This window comes from Polypterus senegalus, chromosome 4 (assembly GCF_016835505.1).
Source record: "Polypterus senegalus isolate Bchr_013 chromosome 4, ASM1683550v1, whole genome shotgun sequence".
NCBI lineage: Eukaryota > Metazoa > Chordata > Cladistia > Polypteriformes > Polypteridae > Polypterus > Polypterus senegalus.
In genome coordinates this window covers 155101426-155125007 of record NC_053157.1, presented here as the reverse complement: position 1 = coordinate 155125007, position 23582 = coordinate 155101426, and the positions used below count along the sequence as shown (strand labels likewise).

The 23582-nt window shown below is 37.5% G+C and overlaps 1 protein-coding gene across 1 annotated transcript in view; it reads right to left on the bottom strand.

The window, feature by feature from the left end:
* The window catches only part of LOC120528762 (coiled-coil and C2 domain-containing protein 2A-like), a 101586-nt gene that overhangs the window by 40292 nt on the left and 37712 nt on the right, over positions 1-23582 (bottom strand). The window contains exons 16-20 of the mRNA XM_039752903.1: positions 23329-23482; positions 18383-18521; positions 13341-13479; positions 12883-13086; positions 3970-4062 (exon numbers count right to left, since the gene is read on the bottom strand). Coding sequence (XP_039608837.1) covers positions 3970-4062; positions 12883-13086; positions 13341-13479; positions 18383-18521; positions 23329-23482 — 729 coding nt within the window. The remainder of the gene's footprint in view (positions 1-3969; positions 4063-12882; positions 13087-13340; positions 13480-18382; positions 18522-23328; positions 23483-23582) is intronic.

The following is a 23582-nucleotide window of genomic DNA, read 5'->3' as shown; positions in this document are numbered from 1 at the left end:
TAAGTAACAAGCTGGTTAAGTTTGCAGATGATACCAAGATAGGTGGATTAGCAGATAATTTGGAATCTGTTATATCATTACAGAAGGACTTGGATAGTATACAGAATTGGGCAGATTTGTGGCAAATGAAATTTAATGTTAGTAAATTATTACACATAGGAAGTAAAACTGTTAGGTTTGAATACACAATGGGCGGTCGAAAAATCGAGAGTACACCTTATGAGAAGGATTTAGGAGTCATAGTGGATTCTAAGCTATGGGTGGTCGGAAAATCGAGAGTACACCTTATGAGAAGGATTTAGGAGTCATAGTGGATTCTAAGCTATCAACTTCCCAACAGTGTTCAGAAGCCATTAAGAAGACTAACAGAATGTTAGGTTATATAGCACGATGTGTGGAGTACAAGTCCAAGGAGGTTATGCTCAACCTTTATAATGCACTGGTGAGGCCTCATCTTGAGTACTGTGTGCAGTTTTGGTCTCCAGGCTACAAAAAGGACATAGCAACGCTAGAAAAGGTCCAGAGAAGAGCGACTAGGCTGATTCCAGGGCTACAGGGGTTTAATTATGAGGAAAGATTAAAAGAGCTGAGCCTTTACAGTTTAAGCAAAAGAAGATTAAGAGGTGACATGACTGAAGTGTTTAAAATTCTGAAGGGAATTAGTACAGTGGATCGAGACTTGTATTTTAAAATGAGTTCATCAAGAACACGGGGACACAGTTGGAAACTTGTTAAGGGTAAATTTCGCACAAACATTAGGAAATTTTTCTTTACACAAAGAACGATAGACACTTGGAATAAGCTACCAAGTAGAGTGGTAGAAAAATAAGATGTAGGGACTTTCAAAACTCGACTTGATGTTTTCTTGGAGGAAATAAGTGGATAGGACTGGCGAGCATTGTGGGGCTGAATGGCCTGTTCTCGTCTAGAGTGTTCTAATGTTCTAATCAAGCACATCTATCTCGTTTGAAAGTGTCCAAGATGTTTCCAGGGCAAGATCCATCCTGTGAACGTTGCATTTTGAGTAGCAATAGGTTCATAAACATCAAAATGACTGCTGCAATGTGCAATGTGAAATTTAGCAAGTAATACACCATTTCTGTAAACTTCAAATATATTTATAAAATTTCTGATGCAGCTATCAATTCGCAAGTGGATGCATAGTTTGAGGGATTTTGCATATCTTTCATATGTATTAAACATTCTTGTAATTATCGCTGGTTTTGCTATATTTATTTATATTTATGACCACTGTCTCACAACAAATTTGACAATTTAATGCTATATTTTCAAACCTAATAAAAACATACCATATTCATACAATGACAATGAAATTTCAATCTACCTTTTTACAATTTTGTTGTTATCTGCCCCACGAAAAAAAAAAAAAACACCCATAAAGGTCTCTGAAATAACTTAAAACTGACAAAAGTAATTGGCACCCATCATTGTTTATTCTGTTTTTAATAAAAGAAATTATATTTTGCTTTAGATTTTTGATTCAAAGGAGTATTTAAAATAACGTATATACTCATGCATAAGTCAGGTCTTGAAACCTGAAATAATTAATCCTAAAATCAGGCCCCGATTTATACGTCTGTTCAAAAATGCTACACTTAATTGTTTTTTTACATATTCTTGCTTCCTCCAATCTCACACCAGTTTCAATTTTGTTGCATTACCGCAGTTACCAATTTCTTTCGCAACTTCAATAACTTTTAATTTAAAACCAGCTTCATATTTTCTTCTGATCAAATGCTCCATTGTAGATAAGGGATGCTGTTACAATAAAGGTGTATGAGGGTGTGAGATACAAAAACACAAAACAGTACAAACGGCGCTTCGGAATAGTTTGGGTATTAACGTGTGGTCAAGTAAGCACAATACATAGAAAAAAGGGCAATGTGCTCCATGGTTACTCTCTCAGGTGGGCATTAGCATAGCATAATCTCTTGGACCAATAGTAGAATTTTCCACATTCGACTTATATGACCAACATTATAAAATACCGGAAATTATATGGTAAAATAAAGCTCCGACTTATGCACGGGAGAACTTAAACGTGAGTATATATGATGATAACACATGGACAAAAACGATGGGACCCTTAATCTAATATTTTGTTGCATAACCTTTAAAGGCAATGACTGCAAACAAGTGATTCTTGTAGTACTCAGTGAGACCTCAGCACCTGTCAACATGTAGTTTGGCCCACTTTTCCTGAGCAAGCAGCTCCAGCTGGGTCATGTTTGAAGGGTACATTCTCCAAACTGCATCTTTCAGTTCTTTTCACAGTTGTTCAACTGGATTCAGTTCAGGGCTCATAGAAGGCCACTTCAGAATAGTCTGATGTTTGTTCTTAGTCATTCTTGGGTGTTTTAGGTGCGTGTTTTGGCTTGTTATCTTTTCAGAGGACCCGTGACTGAGACAGAGCTTTCAACAGTGGAGACCACCTGGGTCTTCTTCTATTGAGCCCACTGTCACTTAAAAAGCAACACATGGAGTGATAAAACACTGATAGACCTTGCAGTTCAGCTTATATATCTTTGGAAGTAGTCCTTGGCTTTTTGTCTACCATTCTCATTATCCTTCTGCCAATTCTGTGGCCGATTTACCTCTTGGTGGCCATATTAAGGGAGGCTGGCTGCAGTCCCTGGACCCCACACTTCTTAATAATATTTGCAGCTGTCGTCACAGGGATGTCAAGCTGCTTAGAGATTGTCTTGTTGTGTTGGTCTTTAGCATGCTTGCCTATAATTTTCTTTCTGATCTTCCCAGGCAACTCTCTCTTTTGCTTTCTCTGGTCCATGTTCAGTGTGAGACACACATGGATGTCAAACAGCAGACTTTTCTCCATGTAAATTGGCTGAATGACTGATTGCACATTTGGAGACATACGTGGTACTAATTAAAGAAAAAAGCTAGCTTGAAAGATCACTCAAATCCAATTATTTATAATCTTTTACAGGTACCAACAAATGTGTCCAGGCCATTTAGAATTCCTTTGATTTACTCGATGACATATCAAAGGCATACAAGTATACATGGGGCAATTACTTTTCATCTAATTGCTTTACAGGAGGCATACAGCACTTTGTGGTAAGATGTACGGGTACAACTGTGTCCATGTCTGTAATACAGTGTGGAAGTGTTCATTATCAATTAAAAGGGATTACATTTCAGTTGATCAAAAATAATATAGAACATGAAACAGGCACTGTGTATGGAAATAAGTTTTTTTAGTTTCCTTCTTGCTTCTACTTCATAGCTCAATGCTTTGTCTTTTACCTGTCGCAGGCACCTCCCTTTCTTCTCTTATCAGTTGGCCCTATTGGTCTACACCACTGACCTGCTGGACACCTTCATTTGCATACACTGGCACGTCTCAAACAGGCCGCAGATTGGCTGCTACTCTTTCTCTTTGTGCTTCTCTTAGTACTGTGTGGCACATTAGCATAGCATACTCGGAATAGTATTATTATGGACAAATAAAAAAGCATGTATTAGCTCATTTCTTTTTTTCTATACATCACCAGATTTTAATCAAATTTGTTGAAGCGATTTTGATGTTTTGTGGTATTTAGTAAAAAGCTGAAGTTTGTCAGGATGGTATATCTAGGTCAGTAGGTATCCACTAAAGAAGAACATTTCACTATATCAATATTTGGGGGTAAAAAACAGAAAAACTAAATGAAAAATTAAAGTGTTTTTATTGGTGAGAGAGTCAGTGAGACAGTTAGTCAGCTTTGCAATATATATGTTTATAGATTATGTTAATTTATATATTCTGAAATCCCTACATTGATCACATGCTTTTTCTTATTTTGTCTAAAATTCTCCAAAACACAATAAAGGAAAAACATACTCAACAGTTTAGTCAAGCTATTTTTTTATAGTTTCCAAATATAATATTGTTTTTTATATTTGTATAAATTAAAATGTTGTGAATGTCGTAGATTAAGCTCTTACCTTTTGTAAATAGTTTGATGCCAGAGTTCTACGCGCATCTAGTTGAGTCTTTGCATCGATGACAACAATTTCTTTGAGCCTGTCCTCATATTCCTTACATGGAATGAAAAAAATAAGAAAACACTCAAATGAAAATGAATGTATAATATTAATTTAACAATATTTAAAATCTTCTTTCCACAGTATACACAAAAGCTAAATAGATGATCATTCATGCGCACCGCTACATTTGCAATAATTATGTGGTTAGTTTACCAAACACAGCTATCATGTGATAACTAGCAGAGTACATAAAAACAGAACGGACACGTGTCATCTAGATGAAGAAGGCGGTCTCTACTGATTGCATATATTGATATGCTTCAGTTTCATTGAGATGTATCAGGCGAATTTCATTTCACTGTATGATGTTGCATATTTACTCTCCAGCAGCCTACTGTAATAACGTAACCTTGTTTAGTTTCTCTCAAATCACATATCTATGGTCTTCACATTGTAAATATTTGTTAATGATGTTAATTTTGTAAAATTTCATTAACATTCACTATGTAATATCAAAGATAACATGATTCCAGTGTCCGCATTGTGCCCAAATAGTGATCAGACAGGATGCCCCACCTGCCCGCACTGCTCATAGAATGTAAGATTAGGGGGTTTAGTCGTCAGTCACACACTGCTCTGCTGTTCATTTCTTGTCACCTTCCTATATGGATTGACAGAATTAATCACAGGTGCATTTACGTTTCATTTGGTCAATTGATATCTAACTGAGAGGAAAATAAAGAAGTCCTGAGCCTCAATTAACAGGTAATTGTGTGAGGTGCTTTACGTGAATTGAGTGACATTTGAATGTTTGTATTCATTTTTAAAATGAAATTGCCTAATTATTAGCAGCAATGACACAACAGCATACTGAAACTTTATCCTCAATATGTCACATTTCCTGTAGTTAGATCAGATCTATGTTGTGTCACATTCATACCTCATTCCAACCACCCCATTGCTCGCTTGATACCTCACTGTGACGGCTGTTTTTAAAGGGCCTAGGTCCAGTTTTTTTACACCTAGCTAAATGAATTTGACTACATGGAAAATCAATCCAGAGTTCGAAACAACAGCTTCAAACAAACCGGGTGTGAAAACGCCTTCATCCATTCAGATCAGACACCTTCTCTCCATCATAAAGCAGAGAAAACAGAAAAGGCAAAGACATGAAGAGATGTAATCATTCAAAAACACTGCATATGCAAAAGGTTTGCTGTGGTTGGGTGTGCTTAATTAATTGAAAAAAAATAGCAAATGCATCCCAGATTCTAAATTTAAATTAAATTAAATATCTTTACCTAATTGTGGTGTGGTATGTGAGTAGGGATTCGTCCAGTTAAGCAAGATGTGACAACATTAACACATGCAATGTAAGTTATTGCAATAAGCTTTTCAGTAAGCAGTAACGTATTATTGGACATGACTCGAAAAGCTGATATTAGGGAAATAGAGATTACTGTTAATTCAAGAATGGCAGACTAGTAACCTCCATAGCAGTAAGTTTACCCCAGAAAAGCAATTTAAAAAAATGAAATATTTTTCAACAAAATGTTATTACATGTAACAGAAACATATAAATACCAAAATGTTAACATAAATAGAGTAGGAGAGGTATGTCTAATAATAATAATAGTAAATTTTATTTATATAGCGCCTTTCCAATTGCTGTACTGATGCAGATGTAGGACACACGTCCTTTATGTGATGCATTTTGAAGCTGTCACCAACGCACAGCCCGACGTCACAATCAAGAGAGTAGAAGCATGTTTCTTTGCACACTTTTCTTATAATATTTTTTCTGTTGCTTAAAATGAGAGTGTCAAAATGTCAGTGCCTGATCTGTATTATTGATACCCTACTTGTGTTATTGAAGGCTAACTGCGCAAGGCTTAGTGACTTCTACATTACCCCCGACACAAACATTGAAAGTTGCTGAAATGTGAACAGTGCTTAGGAGACTAATGGCTTTCTTGTCTTTCTACTTAATTACAATCACTTTGCCTTTGTTTCACTCACCCACTTGCACCACAGTCAATCTTTAGGCGACTGCATTCAACAGGCATATCATGGCGGTCCGGTGATGTAGTGGTGTATGTATCAGATTCACTATTCATGTTGACGTCTGATGACCTATGCACATTGTGATCGCTATTACTTGATTCAGCTAATACTTCAGTTACAGTTTGTTTTAAAATTGCCTTTATGGCTTTTCATTTGCAATTATGATTTATGGTTGAAGGCTCACATATAACTTTATCCTGCAAAAAATCATGAATATTTCTATTTTATCAACTAGATTTGAATGATTTGACTGAGCAAATACATCCTTGTGATGCTACTGGTCACATTGTAAGTGTTGTCCTTGGTTTCCTCAAGTGTTTCAGGCCTTTCTTCATCATACACTCACCTTAAGGCAATCCAGATGGGGTTGACCAGGCCTCAGCTTGTAACCAGATAGCAAATAGGCTGCTTTAGTGCCATGGCTCTACTATCTTAAGCCACAGTCATCTAGAGGCTTTATTAGCTGCTTCTGTGGTATTGGTGATGGGTCTTCTCCTCCTCTCTCATATGATGCTTAATGGGCTCTGGCCAAGGACTGGTCTGTATAGTCCCTGTATCACAGCTGTACTGAAGGGCATTATATTCTCTAACTGTCTTGTCTGCAATTGTTGACCAGTCCCGCATAATTGAAAATTCTTCTCCTGAAAGTCTGGTCCATATGATCCTCCCATGGGAATGTTGGCTCCCACATAACAACTTATTTGGTGGCTTCTGAGGTGAGGACGAAATCTGGCCTAAAGGTAGTGGCTGCTATATGCTGTCTCTTAAAGACGATCATCAGCTGCCAAATCACAAGGCCAAGATTGTTGTAGATCTCTTGCCTGGGGGTTAAAGCTACTCATCATCTGTAATGAATGTGTTGGTATGTTTAGAAAGACAGACATGTTTACTCCACATAATCCCTTTGCTGATAGCATCTGTCACTTCCTTCAAAACTTTATCATGCTGCCACCATTATCTTCCCTCTCCTAGTTTCTTGGAGGAACTGCTCATATTATGCTCCAAAGTCCTACATTTAGAGCATAGTGGGCAAGCTGATGTCTCTACCTTGCCCCATATATGGAGGTCTGGCAAACTGGGAAACACATTGTACATTGTCTGGATAAGAAATTGAATCCATGGAGGATCACCTATCCACATAGCCCCCCAGGTCATCTTCCTCTCCAGAGTGCAGTCTTATATTTTTTTTGTACCCTATTCTTTCATTGACACTCCTCTACAGGGCATCTCTTTTTCCACCGCTACCTTCAGTTCTTCTTGCCTGGACAAGATGTTGCTTCTCCATTCCTTTCCATCTGTCAGTCTGGAAGACTGGAAAAGATTGCAACCCAGCTTGAAATCGAGTCACTCCACCCATCAGCCTGCTGGGCGACAATCTTGCTTCAGCTTACTGGACTGCTTCTTCTGTCTGCCAATTTCTCTGAGCCTTCATTTTGATTCTGGATTTGGCTATCTTTGGATGACGTGACTTCAGGTACTGTAGGACTTCCCTGTTTCTTGTAAACTTTAAATTCCTCTTCTAAGGATTTAAGTGGCAGCTGCAGCTTATTTCCATGCCCATAGAGTACAGTGACATACTCCATGGCAAACAACAATCTTTGAAAGTGATTACTAATCTTTTCTCTTTATCCTATTAATAGTCTCTGCTTGTGCAAAATGTAATACAGTTTGGTTATATCTTTTGACTTACGTCAACATTCCTTAACAGATGCATAGATATTCAAGACAACTTGTATAAATATTAATGCAAAAAAATTACTCTAATTGTGGAAACTAAAATCCGTAACAATTGTAATTAGGAAGTTCATTACACTTACTATACAAATAATACAGACTTCAAATGAAAATAAAACCCCCACTGATGCACTTTATCCTGTAACTGATAATGGAATATAGAGAAATTACCACAAAAAGTTGGTTTGAAAACTATGAAAGCTGCTTGTAGGAGCAGAGTCAAATCAAACCAAATTTTGTTTGTTACATACAGATTGTACATACAGGCATAGTTGCTCAATGTGAATGATCACCTATACCTACCTACTATATGCAAACGTTAAAGACGCATACAGTGCCACCCCACTGCCTGCGCTTGGGAAAGCAGATCATAACCTGGTTCTGCTTCAGCCTCAATACAAACCAAGAGTGAGGGCGCTACCTACAACCACACGCTCATTCAGGAAGTGGTCCCCTGAGGCAGAGCAGGCTCTGAGAGACTGCTTTGGAACTACAGACTGGGATATATTGCTGGGGTCACATAGTGAGAACATTGAAGAGGCTGTTGAATGCACAACTGATTACATCAACTTCTGTATGGACATTGTAGTTCCAGTAAGAACAGTATGCTGCTATGCTAATGACAAGCCAGGGGTTACAAGTGACATCAAATGCCTTTTGAACCAGAAGAAAAGGGCTTTTAAAGGCGGTGATCGGCATGAGCTCAAGCGCGTGCAGAAGGAACTCCGAGTCCAGCTCAGGGCGGCGAAAGAGCAGTACAGGAGAAAGCTGGAGCAGAAGTTGCAGAACAGCAGCATGAAGGAAGTGTGGGATGGGATGAAGATTATCACTGGCTGCAGCTCGAAGCGTGCCACCATCGAGACAGACGTGGAGAGAACAAACCAAATGAACAACTTCTTTAATAGGTTTGATCACCCTAACCCACTCTCACCTCGGTGTACTGCATCCTCCAACCATCCTTCTGCTGATACCCGCATAGGTTAGACATCCCCACCCACAATTACAGCAGCCCATGTGAGCAGAGAGCTGAGAAGATTTCTCGCCACGACTGCTGAAGGCCTGTGCATTGGAACTGGGGAGTCCTCTACAGCGCATCTTCAACCTGAGCCTGGAACAGGGGAGAGTCCCAAGGCTTTGGAAAACATCTTGTATCACCCCTGTCCCAAAGGTATCACGTCCTAGTGAGCTGAATATCTTCCAGCCTGTTGCTCTGACGTCACATCTGATGAAGACCATGGAGTGGCTACTGCTTCACCACCTGAGGCCACAGGTCTGCCACGCCCTCGACCCTCTGCAGTTTGCATACCACGAGAAGGTGGGAGCGGAGGATGCCATCATCTATATGCTACACCGATCCCTCCCCCACTTGGACAGAGGCAGTGGTGCTGTAAGAATTATGTTTTTGGACTTCTCTAGCACCTTCAACACCATCCAACCTCTGCTCCTTAGGGACAAGCTGACTGAGATGGGAGTAGACTCACACCTGGTGGCATGGATCGTGGACTATCTTACAGACAGACCTCAATATGTGCGTCTTGGGAACTGCAGGTCTGACATTGTGTGCAGCAATACAGGGGCGCCGCAGGGGACTGTACTTTCTCCGGTCCTGTTCAATCTATATACATCAGTCTTCCAATATGACTCGGAGTCCTGCCATGTGCAAAAGTTCACTGATGACACTGCTATTGTGGGATGCATCACGAGTGGGCAGGAGGAGTACAGGAAGCTAATCAAAGACTTTGTTAAATGGTGCGACTCAAACCACTTGCACCTTAACACCAGCAAGACCAAGGAGCTGGTGGTGGATTTTAGGAGGCCCAGGCCCATCATGGACCCTGTGATCATCAGAGGTGACTGTGTGCAGAGGGTGCATACCTATAAATATCTGGGAGTGCAGCTGGATGACAAATTGGACCGGACTGCCAATACTGATACTCTATGCAAGAGAGGTCAGAGCAGACTATACTTTCTTAGAAGGTTGGCATCCTTCAACATCTGCAATAAGATGCTGGAGATGTTCTACCAGATGGTTGTGGCGAGTGCCCTCTTCTACATGGTGGTGTGCTGGGGAGGCAGTATAAAGATGAAAGACGCCTCACGCCTGGACAAACTTGTTAAGAAGGCAGGCTCTATTGTAGGAGTAAAGTTGGACAGTTTAACATCTGTAGCAGAGCGACGGGCATTAAGCAAACTCCTGTCAATCATGAAGAATCCACTGAACAGTGTCATCTCCAGGCACAGGAGTAGCTTTAGCAACAGACTTTTGTCACTGTCTTGCTCCACTGACAGACTGAGGAGATCATTCCTCCCCAACACTATGTGACTCTTCAATTCCATCCGGGTGAGTAAATGCTAACATTACTCAAAGTTATTGTCTGCTTTTTTATTTTTATTACTATTTAATTTAATATTGTTTTTTTGTATCAGTAAACTACTACTGGATTATGTGAATTTCCCCTTGGGATTAATAAAATATCTATCTATCTATCTATCTATCTATCTATCTATCTATCTATCTATCTATCTATCTATCTATCTATCTATCTATCTATCTATCTATCTATCTATCTATCTATCTATCTATCTATCTATCTATCTATCTATCTATCTATCTATCTATCTATCTATCTATCTATCTATCTATCTATCTATCTATCTATCTATCTATCTATCACATACCAGGAGTAGACTATCCTCCTGACACCAGTATGACAAACACTCTACTTCATCCAGTTAAGCCAGTTCATTTTTGTTAGATATCAGGCCAACCACAGCTCTGTCATCAGCAAATGTGACAATGATGTTAAAAGTCTTGTGGAGACGTGCAGTTATCTGTATACAGGGAGTACAACACAGGGCACAGAACATAGCCCTGTGGAGCACATGTGTTGAGAATGAGGGATGATGAGATTTTCGTGAAACTTTGGAACCTGTGTCTGAGCACTTTATTGTACAGCTGAATTTTTAACTTCGTGACCCACTTATAGGCAGACTCACTTGAACCACCGTGGGGTCTGCCTATTAGGAAGTTAAAAAACCTAGCTGCACAATGAAATGTTTAGACACAGGGAAGCTGTGATTCTATGAGAAGATATGACATGGTATCTATTATTGGGGCTACTAATAAAGCTGGATGTCATGAAAATAACAATGAAATTAAATATGTTGGTGATGCATAATTGATCCAAGAGAAAGTCAGTCAGTCATTATCCAACCCGCTATATCCTAACACAAGGTCACGGGGGTCTGCTGGAGCCAATCCCAGCCAACATAGGGTGCAAGGCAGGAAACAAACTCTGGGCAGGGTGCCAGCCCACCGCAGCCAAGAGAAAGTAGATAAGTAAAAAACATAGGGGGCCAAGTACTGATACCTACAGTATGGGTAAGAAATAAACTGGAATTATTCAGCTGAATAAGTTAAGTGTGTGAAATATGTTAGTCACAGTAAATAAGCCTTTAAACCTTGAATAAGCAGTACCTGTACACCTAAAGAGGACCAGCATTCCATTAGCAGTGTGTGAGAATTGGTATTGAATACTTAGTAGTCCAGACTCAGCAACCCAAAGCAGATTGTTTGTAACTCTTGCCAAAACGTTGTCTAGATCAAAAGCAGGACTGAAAGGTTTCAAAATATTTATTGGTGCTCAAGTAGTCTTGTAGTTGGAACTCAACATGATCTATGTTTTTTCTGAGGAAGAGAAGATGGCAAACAGCTCAAGACATACAGTATAAAGGCTGTGTGACCTTGAAATGGATAGAGATGTTTTGATGATGGACGGATAGGATAGTTAGTATTTAAACGCACACAAAGGGAAAAAACAAATTCATTTATGATAAAAACAGAAGAGCTTGTTTAACTCTGCCTTTTCATTTAGTAAAATTAACTTCTCACAAGTTTGTCAATGAGCTTGTGAATAATGGTAGACTTAAAGAACAGTGACAAGTATGAGAGGACAAACAGGCCATAATACTGTCAATATTAAATACTCATAAACCAATAGTGTTCACATGTAAACCAATAGATTACACACACAAATATATGATTAATGGCCTGTTTAGCCTCTCATAGGGGACAACTTCAACTGGAGTCAAACATAGTAAAGAACCCATTTGCAATAAAATAATCATGTTAAAGTTGTACTTTTCATGAAGAGCAAACTGTCCTGGACAAAGAAAATGTAATTTCTGGTTATTTTTGGATACTTAACTATTATTTTGCAGTTGGCTGTTAGTGATAGCTGGCAGATACGCCCCCAAACATCATGGATGAAATCTCTCATTCATCAGTCGAGGTCATTTTACTAGGGAACTAAAAATAATGAGTCTAATCAATCTCTTGAATATATATATATATATATATATTGTGAAGGACACCTGGGTCCCATTCCCGGCAGGGACGCCCCTGCTGCTTATGGGAGCCACCATGGGCAGTCCAATACCTCCCCGGGATGCTTGGTGGCAGCCTCCCTGGCCGACGGTGATTCCTCAACCACCCGCAGGGCTCCATGGGAGATGAAGTCCTCCACAGCTTGGTTGGGGCCCGGGGTGGCCGCTAGGGGGGGCTGTCTGCTTCCAACAGCCTGGCTGGACAAGTCTTCAGCCCCACCTGGAAGTACAATCAGGACCAGGTGGTCAATCACCTGGAATGCTTTTCCGGGTGGGCTATAAAATATATATATAGCATATATATATATATGGCAACCTTGGCAATTAGAGTAGAAGGCATGTTACAATCTACGTGTGGGAAGTCAAGGATTACAGTGGTTACAGTGGAAGCAAGTAGTAATAAATGACAGAAAGTTTCAGTAGGTGACAATTAGTTCTGGAAACTGAAGAAATAGCTTTGTAGTTCCATTTCTATCAAAAGAGAATATACAAATTGAAGAAAGATGCATATTGATGTTCATCTTATTATTTTTAATCAACGATTGAAGGCTGTTTAAATGGTATTAAGAAGTTTTGATTTTTGCAGTTAACTTCACATCAGTCTCATTTCTAAATTAATACCCATATGTGAACTATGGATCTAAAATATTTCTTGATTTTGTGACAACCAAAGAAATAAAAAGTTACCTGCAGGAGCTTATCTGGGATTTCCCTTTCCATGATGGGAATTAGCTTATAATTCCGAAACTCAGCTACCTCGCGATTCCGTAGCTCCAGCAGCTTAAACCTCTTTGATTTTTGAAATTCTTTATCTTTGAGAAACTTAAACTCCTCTTGCAGTTCTTCCAGTCTAAAGAAATTAGGGATCTGCACCTCTCCAGTCGTGGCAAACTGAACATTACAGAAGAAGATAGAAGGTTCATTTTAGATATAAGAACAACAGCAAATGCTAAATACAAGATTGCATGCGTACAAATCTATTTGTATCATTTGACAATTATAATAAATTGCAAAAAAATATTTAATCTACCTTTTGTGTAGATGAATTTCAAATATATACAACATATTGTCTAAAAGTTAAAAAATGTAAAATGTAAAAGTAACAGAAATGTAGACAACCAAACATGTCTTTTAAAGTATAATACCTTTAGTATCTGCAATAGTTTGGTGTTATTTGGGTCATTTGGGTCCAGTCTCGACTCTAAGGCCCATTTTGACAGCATTTTCATGTCACGTAAAGCAGAAACTCGAACAGATGAAATTATATCATGCTTCTTCAAAGTGCTAGCAATAAAAAACAGAAAACAAGCATGAGCTCCAGCTTGACATCAAGAACACTTCAAAAAATAATAACTCTCAATTGTGACGATGAATCAGGGAGTAACAACTGCCGATATCATAATAATATAAGTACAGTCATATGAAAAAGTTTGGGAACCCCTCTTAATTTTTTGGATTTTTGTTTATCATTGGCTGAGCTTTCAAAGTAGCAACTTCCTTTTAATATATGACATGCCTTATGGAAACAGTAGTATTTCAGCAGTGACCTCAAGTATATTGGATTAACAGAAAATATGCAATATGCATCATAACAAAATTAGACAGGTGCATAAATTTGGACACCCCAACAGATATTACATCAATACTTAGTTGAGCCTCCTTTTGCAAATATAACAGCTTCGAAACGCCTCCTATAGCCTTTGAGGAGTGTCTGGATTCTGGATGGAGGTATTTTTGACCATTCTTCCATACAAAATCTCTCCAGTTCAGTTACATTTGATGGCTGCCGAGCATGGACAATCTGCTTCAAATCATCCCATAGATTTTCGATGATATTCAAGTCAGGGGGCTGTGATGGCCATTACAGAACATTGTACTTCTCCCTCTGCATGAATGCCTTTGTAGATTTTGAACTGTGTTTTGGGTCATTGACTTGTTGGAATATCCAACTCCTGCATAACTTCAACTTTGTGACTGATGCTTTAACATTATCCTGAAGAATTTGTTGATATTGGGTTGAAATCATCTGACCCTTGACTTTGACAAGGGCCCCAGTCGCTGAATTAGCCAAACAGCCCCACAGCATGATGGAACCTCCACCAAATTTGACAGTAGGTAGCAGGTGTTTTTCTTGGAATGTGGTGTTCTTCTTCCGCCATGCAAAGTGTTTTTTGTTATGACCAAATAACAAAATTTTTGTCTCATCAGTCCAAAGCTCTTTGTTCCAAAATGAATCTGGCTTGTCTAAATGAGCATTTGCATACAACAAGCAACTCTATTTGTGGTGTGAGTGCAGAAAGGGCTTCTTTCACATCACCCTGCCATACATATGTTCTTTGTGCAAATTGCGCTGAATTGTAGAATGATGTACAGATACATCTGAAGCAAGATATTCTTGCAGGTCTTTGGAGGTGCTCTGTGGGTTGTCTGTAACCATTCTCACAATCCTGCGCATAACATCAACTGTGCCTGTGGCCTTCCATTTCCTGATTACATTCCTTAGAGTTGAAACTGATAGTTTAAACCTCTGAGATAGTTTTTTGTAGCCTTCCCCTAATCCATGATACTGAACAATCTTTGTTTTCAGATCTTTTGAGAGTTGCTTTGAGGATCCCATGCTGTCACTCTTCAGAGGAGAGTCAAAGGGAAGCACAACTTACAATTGACCACCTTAAATACCTTTTCTCATGATTGGATACACCTGTCTATGAAGTTCAAGGCTTAACGAGCTAATCCAACCAATTTGGTGTTACAAGTAACCAGTACTGTGCAGTTACATGCATTCAAATCAGCAAAATTACAAAGGTACCCAAATTTTTGCACAGTCAGTTTTTCGCATTTGATTTAATTTCATACAACTAAATACTGCTTCACTAAAAATCTTTGTCTGGAAAACACCCAGTACTCAGATGTTCCTAGGAAATGAAAGATATACCACTGTTATCTTTTTTGTTGAAAGTAGAACAAATTATTATGCAGGCTGAGAGGGGTTCCCAAACTTTTTCATATGAGTGTATATAACATGCAATATCACAATCAAATGTGCAAATCACCGCAAATATTTGACAAGAAATGAAATGTGTTATGTTTCAAGTGTTAGTGTGTTATGTATCTTATCACTTATAGTGTTCATTAGACCGTATTACAGTTTGGATCCACTGATATCATTAGAGATATTGTAAATACCACAGTACTAAGACCAGTTTACCAAATAAAATGCATTCCTTGCATGAAGTTGGACACAAAAATTGGTAAAATGTTGTAGTTGGCACTTATATAAGGGAGGCGTTAACAAAGCATAGAGTTTGCATATTGTATAAAAGGCATGGGGTGTCCAAAATGGCATAAGGCATTGTACGGTAATTTTATGATTAATTTTTAGCTTTGTTCTTCCATAAATATGTTTAAGCTTCTTTTAATGTTACAGTTTTACTTTCAATATTTTCCATTGTATTTAAAAGCTCCTAAAGTCTTACGTTTACTGGCCCACTGTTATTTCAACAACATTTCCAATTCTTTGCTTTCTTCTTCTCTCACTGTCACGCAGGTAGCTATGATGACAGTACATATTTGTCCATAAAATGGCCAAGCTTTATACAGTTTGAATGATTTCCTTTTGGAGCGGTATAGTTACAGAATCATTCCGATAAAATCGTTCTTGGAAGGAGGCAAGGTCAGCAAACAAAACTGCAATTAATATTAATCATCTTGTAAGGATGAAAACAACTCACAAAGTCAACAAAAAAGCAAAGGTCAATTGGTAAAATTTTGTTCTATCAGGTTTAAAAAAAACTTCCATTTCCAATTATTTAGCCTTTCCATTGAAATATGACAAACAAACGTGTCTTCACATGAAAAGAGTGGGTCATCATGAAAAGAGTTCCTGGAGACTGAGATTAAGTAAGCAGTAACCAGAAACCATAATGTTAAGACAAGAGTGGATCCATTGATCAGGAGGTGAGAACCAGAAACTGCACTTCAGAGTCCTTAATGAGAAACCTGAAATTCTACACACTTTTGAATACATTCTGCAAAAGCGTATTTCCATTATTTTTTAAGTGAATGTTATATATTGGAATTTACCACAAACCCTCATCCTTAACTGAAATGACATCAGGCATGTCATGAATAATTGCATCTGCAGTAACAACATAGCAACAGGAAGACATTCTTGAAAACAGAATGTGATGTGAAGTGAAAATTATGTAATTAACATAAGATGAATAATGGAAAGCTAACATTGTCTAAAAAGAATCAGAGCAAATTGAACCCAATTAGGACGCTAACAGATGGCTGCCAGGATGATACAATCTAGTGTAAGGGTGCACATGCACCTCACAGCAATGGCAAGGAGAAGTCTGGTAACATACTCAGCAAACAGTGTTTGGAATTGCAAAATGTAAATTCCAGAGTAAATAAAATAGGCTAGTAAGTAAATGAACTAGAGAAAATTAAAAATAATTAGGCTTAAAGCATATTAAATATGAGTGGAACCTTAGAAGAGGACAATCCAGCGAATCATAACACTTGATTAATGAAACTGAACTCTTCCTAAGTCAGGTGACTGTGTCATTGTGTCACGTGATTCCTAATTTTTATGCCAAAACATGGGAACTTTAACCCTCCCAGCAGATATAAATGACAGAAGTGTAACGATACTCCATTAGCTACAGTACCTCCATGATAGTTCTACTGGAAATTTCTAATAAGTCTCAATTTTATTTTTACACTTAAATAGGGGGGTTTGCCCCCTGCTCGTTCCGCTTGCCAACCCCCGGGCCTGCACTATGTGCTAGCCTCTGCGGTTCTGCCGCTCGCGTATGGGGATGTGGATGTACAATTTAAACAGATTATTTTCATGGAAATTGTTACATATTCATAATACAACTATTTTACATTGCAGTGAGTAATTAACCATATTAAAAATAGTAAAATGTAATAATTTGAAAGAGGATTATGTTTCATGTTGCGTTAAGAGTTATTCGTTGCATAATATGATTCCGTTCTGTTTGGCTTTTTAAACATACACTTTTACTGTAAAACTTCAATGAAAAAAATTTTAAATAAAATTTTCATCAATATCACATTGAATTTTGATTCTATGTTTTGACTTTCATCGTGACAGCGCAACGTACAACTGCCCGTGATTGAATTTCATTTCTTTCTCCCTATTAAATAAAATGGCTTTTTCGAATGTTTGGCTCTGAGATTTGTTAATTGTCTTTGCAAAAGCTATTCTAACAGGAAACTGTAAACGTTTTAATACGAATGGCATATCAAGATCTTCTTTGTTGTCTAATGTTATCCCCTGAAGATTTACTACATTACCTTTCTTGGATACATCCTTCTTTCTACAGTAATTTATGCGGAGGAAGACCGGATGGTGTTAACGGTTGTAGATATTCTTCAGGATATTGTAAGTTGATGTTTTTATCTTCCACACGATCACCACCAACTGTTTCAGCATAGTATATTGATACGCATTTAACCAATTTGCTGTGTAACCAATCAACATTTTTGGCATTAATTCGTTTGGCTTCCTCGTTTCTCTGTGCTAGGATTGCCCTGTATTCATTTTTACTGTTGATAACCCTTCGTGATGAAATTCTTCAATAAGATTTGGACATAATATGTCTTCTTTAATTGGGAACTTAAAGTGAGGAAAACATTAAAATTTATAAGAGCTGAGAGAGCAGGAACTGTGTCTGTCAAAAGTATTCACACAAATGAGAGGTGAGATTACCATGTGTGGGGCTGAATATGATTAAGAGGAGACTTGAAAATATCTCATGGTAAAACTAGAATTACTTGCTTTTGGCCAATAGTTTCAGCTCTCTACTTGATAGATGATAGTGTTTTGTGCTGTCACTCATCCATTCCTCCATTAAACCCCCTTTAGTTTATAGTCAATGGGGGAACAACACCATGATTGGAATGTCACTTCATCGATGGTCAGACTCACCTAATATACAGTACATGCAGGATTACTGCAGACATGCAAACTGAACATTGACAGTGATGGGGCTGGGATCTGAACCCAGTGCTCTGTGCCAACAATCAAAATAGGAAAAGGAAAATGCACTATTGATTTAAATTTACTTGAAACAAGTATCTTTACATGTGACTAAATTGTAAGTGAGTTTGACAAGCTGAAAACATAAGAAAAAGAAACAAGGTGTAGAGTTACCTCTGAACTCCAGTGCTTTGTTGTAGATTCATTTCTCCACTAGTCTCTCCCACTGCCCAAGACACACTACAGGATACCTTTCCTGAAGTTAAGAGTATGACTTTATTGCTGCCATCTGCTTCAAATGAAAATGGTACATCTAGAAAGCAGATATAAAGAAAAACAACATTGACATGGCTGCATTTTCAGCCAACATCTCTGGATCTCTGTTAAGGCTGTTCATTTTCAAAGAGTGAGAGCCCCGGCTGTCTGACAAAATTGAACAATGGCCACTTTGTCCTACAAATAAAATAACACACAGCTATTAATTGTATAGTGGAACAACTGACGGAAAAAAAAATCAATGTTTTTCTTCCAGAATAATTACAACAGATTGGTTCCTCAAAGTGACTTGCATCATTGAAATATTAATTCACCCTAAAACACTTTATGTCAGCTTACTCATTGTGTCCTTCAGAATGTTTAATTACTTAACTTCCTTCTCAGGGTTGGAATTTTATATAAATACAGTTAATCCTGAATATCTCTGGGAATTTAGCTGTTATAATCCAATGTAGAGACTTGAACCTGAATAAAGTTTGGGATAGTATTCTATTGCCATCTTGTGGATAAAATAATATTATGCTGCAAAAAAATATCATGAATATTTTAATGTGTTTTGCCACTCTAAGTTAACTCATCAATATTCAAGAGGAGGGCAGAGTCTTCAATCACAACCCAATGAAGTATAAATGAGGCTCTGTAAAACCAGTTTGAGAGCAAAGCGAAACTCAATGATTAGTTGAATCAACTGGTCATCAGACATCAACACAGACAGGGAAACTTGTGCACATGGCACTGTACAACCAAACCGCCAATAATAGGACTGGTGAATTTGATTGTTTGAAGGTTCACCGTGGTGCAAGTAGGTATGTGGCAAAAAGTCAAAATGATTGCGATCAAGTAGAAAGAAAGAAAGACGTTAGCCACCTAAGCACTGCTCATAATGCAGAAACTGTAAGGGAGGATATGGCAGTCACTAAGCCTTGCGCTGTGGTAGCCTACAATAACACAAGGAGTGCATCGATTATGTGGATCAGGCTGACATTCTACCCTTATAAGCTCAAGCAACACAAAAAAAAAACATAAGTGTACAAAGAAACACGCAGGTTGTGCATTGGTGACTGTTTCAAAACATGTCACACAAAGGATGTGTCTAAATCTGCATTAGTACAGTAGCAGGCACAAGACATACCTTCCTACTGTAATTATCTGGACATTTTGGTATTAACAGGTTTCTGTTACATGTAATAACCGTTTTTTTTTTTGTTTGTTTGTTTTTCTAGGGGTAATCATTAATTCTAAGAAGGCTACTAATGTAAAGTCAGCCTAATTTCTCCTTTAAAATTGTGAATTTGAGATTGGCACATTCTTTTAAGGCATCTGGAGCAAAGTATGATGGAGCACATAACCAAAGTCATTTTAATAATAATTGCCCTCTTCAATTAAGTCAGTATTGTCTAAATGGGTTAATGAATGGTTAATCTGTCATAAATCCTTATTTTACATGGAAAATGTTGATATAATGTTGATATTGCTTTGTTAATATAAGTTACTTTCATTTCACAGTTGTTTAATGCATTTTCAATTTTAATGCTATAAAATATTTGTAATCCTACTGTTTTGGAAAGCTTTAAAATGCTTCTGGGAACACTTGGGGTTTAAACTGGAAATATCAATCTTTAGCTGAATTAGCGACTTCATGAAATCAAATCATAGAACAAATAAACAATGGGAAAAAAATAAGTCAAGGAATCACTATAAGTTTACAAAATGGTATAGAAATTTTTGATTCATCAAAGTAGCCAACATTTGCTCACATAACAGTCAAAGTGTGACACCCCTTTTGATTCAGAATGCCACTCACTCTGTGCAAGTCACCAAATCTGCCTCCAGCAAAGGAACCAAAGACCATCACACTTCCTCCTCCATGTTTGACCAACTTGATGGCTTATAAACACGCTGTGTGATGAACCAAAGATTGCAAATTTTGATTCATTGGTCTATAAGACTTTCTTCCAGTCTGCAGTAGATCACAGCCGGTACTTCAAGGCCCTATTTTGTCCTTTAAGGTATGGCTTTCTTACTGCCACTCGCCCTGTCAAACCTGCAGCAAAAAGTCTCCTCACTAGAAACCGAGACTTGGTTTATTTGACCGCTGATAAGCTGTGCTTGATGCTGTTGTGCTGTGAGGTGCCCATCACACAAGCTGGTGACCCTCAGAAACTTGTCTTCTGACTGGGTTATGACTTTGGGTCTGCCAGAACTCTTCCTATCAGAGTTTCTTCCAGTTTCCAATTGCCTTTGGATTGTGCAGGACACTAAACTCACTGACACTATGATTTTTTACTCTAATTGAAAGGCATATACTAATAAAGCTCTGTCTCATTTAATTTGTCAATTGCCATTTTCTTACCATGGAATTTACATCTTTCTATGGTGTGATTTTATCCAAGTAGTACTTGAGAAGATGTAGTAACACAGTCTATTCCAACTCTGCTTTAAGACAGACGGTGAGTTTTTAAGTAATCAACAGAAGTTGGAACACCTGTACAAATTGTTTGTTTCAAATTGCAAGGTTTAATGTACTTATATAGTATTCCAGTAGGGGAAGCACAGTTTAAGTCATATCACGTCATATCATCACTATGACACTAATGAAATCCTGGAGTCCCAGTTATCTGTACATCAAGTGTGTGAAGGGTGGGTGAGAGGCAAATAGGTTAGGGAACAGGTATACTCCTGCTAACTGCACATAGTGCCGCACTCTACATTAAAACATCTTTCTTGTTTATTGTTAAGTCTTTTTATTAATAAGAGTAATAAAAACAAAATTGAATTTCTTTTATTATTTTAACTGGTTGTAGAATGAAATGAAATACCAAAAAAGTGAATAATTTGTGCCCTGCAGTGGGCTGGCGCCCTGCCCGGGGTTTGTTTCCTGCCTTGCGCCCTGTGTTGGCTGGGATTGGCTCCAGCAGACCCCTGTGACCCTGTAGTTAGGATATAATGGGTTGGATAATGGATGGATGGATGAATAATTTGTAGTTCTTTTATTATTTTAGTTGGTTGTAGAATTAAATGAAATAACAAAACAGTGAATAATTTGTAGCATATCTCTGTAATTATGGTCAATGTGGATGTTAGCTCTATATTTCAAATTTCCTGCATTTGTATGAAGTAGTACAACGTGATATAATACAAAGAATTGGTACAGTATCAGTATTGTTCACTGATCTGTTCGGATTCACGAAATCACCAAAAATAAATACTTACTGTACTTGTCCTTGATGGAACAAGAATAAAATTTTGTGGCCACATGATAATATATGATAGATAGATTGATAGATAGATAGATAGATAGATAGATAGATAGATAGATAGATACTTTATTAATCCCAAGGGGAAATTCACATAATCCAGCAGCAGTATACTGATACAAAGAAACAATATTAAATTAAATAGTAATAAAAATGAAAAAAAATTAAAATAATTAAAATAATAATATATTTGCCTCCAACATACTGCTCTTGTTCACACAAGAATATAACTTGTGCACATAATATACACGTATTAGGTGTACAATATATTAACTTCTAAGACTACAAAGTAAGATCTTACTCAATATAGCCACGTGGGCAATATAAAATATTGCCTTTAAATGAGAAAGCATTGCATTTAGATGACATAAAGGTGTGTTTTAAACTAGACAGAATTGCATTAAAACTGTAGCGCAATAATTATTGCATTTAAACGAGACAACAATGTGTTTAAACTCAATAGCAATGTATTGAAAAATAAGCTTTATCTTCGTCTGCGTCACGCCACATAATCATTAAGTAACCCAAGCACACTGAATAGCTTTAAAGCGAACACTGAACATTTAATTAATTTCATGTCAAGTAACCAATTGACACCCATCAGTTTACAAATTCTTATCCTACTTTTAAGTCACATTAAAAGTGCATCCTATTAAATGTCTAAAATCTTTCAGCATTTTAACATTTAGAAAGGAAAAAATTTGTGGTGACTCTTCAGTGTTTCTTATTACTAACAAGATTGACACAGCGGCTCCTGTTGTTTGAAAATGAAAGGTTCAGAACTGCAGGGATTTTATTAAATGTGGCATAATGGCAGGAATTTTGAAAATCACCTACTACTGTATTTAAGCTAAACAGAAAGCTTTATGGTTCATGAAGTGCATAATATGTTTTAGAGGAAAATTAGAAACTCCCATAAAGTTATGTGCTGATCAAATATTTGATTTATTATCATAATGTTTGTTATAATAAGTACTTTCGCTGATTATACTTGAGTACTTTTGAAAGCAGATACTTTTTTACTTTTACTCAAGTTCTTTTTAACTGAAATAGTTCTTACTTTAGTGAAAGCAAAATCTTGACAAAGTACTTCTACTTCTACTTAAGTATCACTTGTAAACATTCCTGTTTATTTCTGAAGGACTTTGCACTGCACTATGTATTGGACACTGCCTGTATGAATAAAGTCCACGCAGTGTTTTGCAACTGTCTTATTTGTCTCCTTGTTTTGCTAGTTCACCATCAGTTAATGACTGTTGATGTCCCGGAATACGGGTAACAGCAAGGCCTTTGATAATGTGGGCATCACAGATTGTTATCTTAAAGAGATTTGTTGCATACAACAGAAACCGAATAAAGATTGCTGTAAGTGGTGCAAGTGGAATGCATGAGTGAATTACAAGTCAAAATAACAAAAAAAAAAATAAATCATAAACTCATGTTTGCTCAGCCAGTTATTTTAGGTTATTCCTCCACATCCATACATATTTTACATGGTGTATTTTTCGCATTTACTTTACCTCTCTGCATATTGGCTTGCATACCTTATAACCAATACATGACTACTGAAACATGAAAAGGTCCTACCGCTGCCAACTCCTCCGTGATCAAACAAGACTCTTTGGTAGCTGCTGAACTCGTAGTCTTCAAATGGAGCACTGCCTGTAGTAAGGGTTGTCTCAGGAATTGGTATAAACACCTCAGCTATCATTTGGGGAAATAACCCCATTGTCTCAAACACCTGGAAAAAACAGACAGGGCATATACATGTATATTTTTATTACATAAATTTATTACAATTTCAGGGTACCATAATGTTTGGGACAATTGGCATCACAGGG